This window comes from Echinops telfairi, unplaced genomic scaffold, assembly GCF_000313985.2.
Source record: "Echinops telfairi isolate 266 unplaced genomic scaffold, ASM31398v2 ScPeMD7_7459;HRSCAF=8497, whole genome shotgun sequence".
Taxonomy (NCBI): Eukaryota; Metazoa; Chordata; class Mammalia; order Afrosoricida; family Tenrecidae; genus Echinops; species Echinops telfairi.
Window position 1 is genome coordinate 1,575,154 of NW_022111359.1, and position 4,079 is coordinate 1,579,232.

The 4,079-nt window shown below is 48.0% G+C and overlaps 1 protein-coding gene across 2 annotated transcripts in view; it reads left to right on the forward strand.

Moving 5' to 3' along the window:
* LOC101664306 (zinc finger protein 699) overlaps positions 1-4,079 on the forward strand; it is a 20,488-nt gene that overhangs the window by 4,705 nt on the left and 11,704 nt on the right. The window contains exon 2 of one of the 2 annotated variants that reach the window (XM_045300119.1): positions 559-739. In XM_045300119.1, the coding sequence (XP_045156054.1) occupies positions 737-739 (3 nt within the window). In that variant the 5' untranslated portion in view covers positions 559-736. Of the gene's footprint in view, positions 1-512; positions 740-4,079 lie in introns of those variants that run through there. The other variant, XM_045300118.1, reaches the window with a different exon arrangement.

Here is a 4,079-nt window from a genome sequence, read left to right on the forward strand (position 1 = left end):
GGAGAAGTGAACCATGTTAATTACAGACGGACAGAGAAGCTTCTCCCTGGTCCCACTTCCTCGGGGCCCTGTGTACAGCAGAAAGACGTATCGCTAGTCTCGCCAGCTTTCGCATCTGTAACTACGGGTGAGCCCTTGATTGCAGCCATTCTGCCAGTCCGTGCCGTGGGGCATCTTCCTGCCGATCACATAGTGATCTCAATGTACTGTGAGTTGAACGAAGACGATGGCTGGACACCAACGGGAAGAGACTGACAGTTTCTGAGGGAGGGAGGGCATGGGTAGGAGGCTGAAGCAACGGACCAGAAGGCTGACCCGTATTGATTTGGGTGCCCCGGAGGATGGGGGTCCAGAAGCGAATTCCTCCTTAGAGCATCTCATTGCCAGAAAGAAGCCCTGGAGCCGCAGGAAGAGCGCAGGGTGTGCTCTGAGGCTGGAGCGCCCTCCGCCTTCCGTGCACGGGCCCTCAGGGTGGAGCACCGTCCTCACCCTGGGGGAAGCTCACACCGCTCACTCTGGTTACTCAGCACTGTCTCCCCCATCCTCCTGCCCTTCCAGGTCTCCAGCGGGGTGCAGGAGAACTAATCCAGTCCAAGCAGCTGGGGCTCTAGGGTGGCCGGCCGTCTGCCACATCCGTGAATCGCAAGGACGACCCAGTACCCTGTGTGCACACCCATCTCTTCTTGGCTCAGAGACCATTGTCATTCCGCTAGACTGCCGGAGGCCGCAGTGAGGAATGGTGAGTGCTCTGGGGTCCTGGACTAATTCCGCCATAAGAGAATGAGGTTGGATAGGACTGTTAGGCAACCAGCCATGGGCTTTGGGACTAAGTTTCCTCACTAAAGAAAAAGCAGACCTGGGAGAAAAACCGTGCTTTCTACCCCTGTTAACAGTGACCATCTCGGAAATTCACAGGGCAGTTCTGCCCTGCCCTACAGGGCCGCTGTGAGTGGGCTCGAGAGGAGATGGAGGGACTGAGCCCTGGATGCGTCCTCCCTGCCTGGGGCCAGTTCTGCATGCACACAGAATGTGGCCTTTCTGAATTTGGATGCTTGCAGTCACATGATTCCTGGGGGACGAGCATCCCCGAGCCTGGGCCTCAGTGCTCGGTGCTGAATGCCAGAGCTCCCTGACAGGTGCTCCGAAGGGTGTGGAAAGCATGAATCCCCGGACTAGAAATGGCATTGAATCCCCTTTTTGACCATTCGTCATTAAAGCAGCCAGATTAAAAGCTGAATGCCCAGCACTCTAAAGCTCAGAGAATCTCCATCACGGGCCTGGGCACCTGAGCTCCTCCTGGCTGTACAGTGTCCACTGGACGATGATTCAGACCCGTGGGGGTGTCTCTACTGAGATTGTCAATTCAATGGATACAAGTGTCACAAGCACAGAGGAGTGTCTGGACTGATGCGAAAGTGGCTCTAAACCTCACTTAAATCTTGAGAAGGATTGTAAGGAGGCTTAGTACATTTAACATGGCGTGCCAGAGCCCCTGCTGTGTAAAATATTTTAGCCACTTAGAAACACTCTCCCGGCAGAAGGAGAAAATGGAAGCCCAGACCTTGATGCCATTGGTTCCTGTGTTTAGAAAGAGGTCAGGTTTATTGTTTCGTAATTTGCCCAACCGTGTTAGACCTTTTCTGAGGGGAAATAGGAGGCCATCTGTTTCCATCAAGGTTATAGCCTTGTCAACGCTATGGGGCAGTTCGGGGCCGTCCTTACACGGGGCTTTGAATCAGATTGGACCCCATAGCAAAGGACTTGGCTTATCTGTATAATAAGAGTTGTGTCCTAAACCATGACATTTTAAGTCATGTTATAATCATGCAGTTTTATTTCTCGGGAAAATATTATTTGATTTCATTTAGATCCTGGTTTTAAAAAGTACAGTGTGTGATGTTGTATTTTGTCGAGTTGTGTTCAGATCACTGCAACACTAGGTACAACAGAGACACATTGCTCTCTCCCCACCACCACCATTTTTTCCAAGCTCACAATAATTTTTATGTTGATAGCCACTTTGTCGATCTGTCTTCATAAGAGTTTTCTCTTTTACTTCTGACCATCCCGTTTAGCAAGCGCGACATTCTTTCCCAAGGGTTAGCCAAAGGTGACCAGATGTCCCGCTTTTGGCGGGACAGTCCCGATGTTTAACAATTTTTCCCACGTCCCTCAGCATTTTTAAAAAGTCCCGATTTTTGGAAAGAATGCATGACAAGCTAGGGTATACGGTTTTCGGCTGCCATGTGGCTTTTCACCAGGATAGGAGTTTGATCGATGGTGTCCCGCTTTCCCCATGTTAAAATCTGGTCACCTTAGAGCCTCTTCTGGCAACATGTCCGAGGTGGGTGAGAGGAAGTCTGGCCCTGCTTCGCCTCTTAAGAGCGCTCTGGCTGAACTTCTTCGGCGATAGGTTTGTGTGTTCATCTGGTAGTCCCTGGCACTTCCAGTGTTCGTCACCAGCACCATACTTCAAATGCATCCATTCTTCTATGGTCTTCCTTATTAATTCCAGCTTCCACATGCACGTGGAGTCATGGGAAATGCCGTAGCTTCAGTCCTGTGCACCTTAGTCCTCCAAGTGGCATCTTTGCACTTGAAACACTTGACAGAGGCCGTATGCAGCACATTTGCCCGAGTTTGATTTCTTGACTGCTGCTTCCATGAGTGTTGACCCAAATAAATGAATTCCTCGATAGCTTCCGTCTTTTCTTCACTTACATGATATGGTCTATGGGTCCAGCTGTGAAGAATTTTGTTTTCTTCACACTGACTTGCAATCCACACTGAAGGCGACAGTTTTTTTCAACTGCAGGTCGCTCTTGCTTTAAGCCAATAAAGTTGTACTATTAGCATATCACAGGGTGTTCGTAAACCTTCCTCCGAGCCTGACATGGAATTATTCTTCATACTGTCTGGCTTCTTGGATTTTTTGTTCAGCACACAGGTTGACTAAGTGCAGTAAAAAGATACAGCCTTGAACACTCCGTTTCCGCTTTCATAAGGGTACTGTTCAGTAATTCCTGCATTCTGTTGGGTCATCTTTCTTCGGAATATGATCTCTTAGAGTCAGTCGGCCAGGTAGCTGGTCTCCACATTTCTCAGTATAAATGAGTGAGTGCTTCACCAGCTCACTGACATATTTGAAATGCTGTCCCCTCAGTTCTTGCAGCCTTGGTTTTTGGGGGGGTTTGCCCATTAATCCTCTCAGTGCAGCTTGGACTTCTTCAATACCACTGACTTTTCCTCTAATACCATTGGTTCTTGTTCATGTGCTACCTCTGGAGTTGGCTGACCATTTAGCTGTTCTTTTTGGTACAGTGACAGTATGCCTTCCATCCGACTTGTGCTGATGCTTCTCGCACTGTTCCGTACTTTGACCAAATAGCTCACTGCTGATGAGCCAGTAGTGATACTGTTCCATAGTTTGAACATTCTTTGGGGCCCCTTTCTTCGGAATGGGTACAAATAAGGATCTCTTTCAGTCAGTTGGCCAACTAGCTGTCCTCTAAATTTCCTGGCACCGATGAGCAAGTGCTTCCACTACTTCTTCAGCTTTCTGAAACACTTCAATGAGAATTCCATCAATTCCTAAAGTCATGGTTTTGGCTACGGCTTTCAGTGCAGCTGGAAATTCTTCCTTCGGTACCATTGATTCCTGTTTCTATGCGCCTCCTGAGATGATGGAATATGATCCGTTATTTTCAGTGCAGTGAATCTATGACTTCTTTCCACCTTCTTTGGATGATCCCTGCATCAGTCAATATTTTGCCTGCAGCATCTTTCAATATTGCTATGTGAGGCTTGAGTTTTTGTTTCCTTTTTATTTCTTTCACTTTAAGATATGCTTCCGGTGTTAGTCTGGGTAGGCTACAGAAACAAATCCATGGACACACAGATGTGTATAAGAAAGAGATTTATATACAAGAGCAATTGAATATTGAGAAAGCATCCCAGCCAGTCCAGATCAAGTCCATAAGTCCGATATTAGCCCATATTTCCGATATTAATCTATAAAGTCCTCTTCACGAAACACATGCAGTGATGCCAAATGCAGAAAATCACAGGCCAGTGGGTAG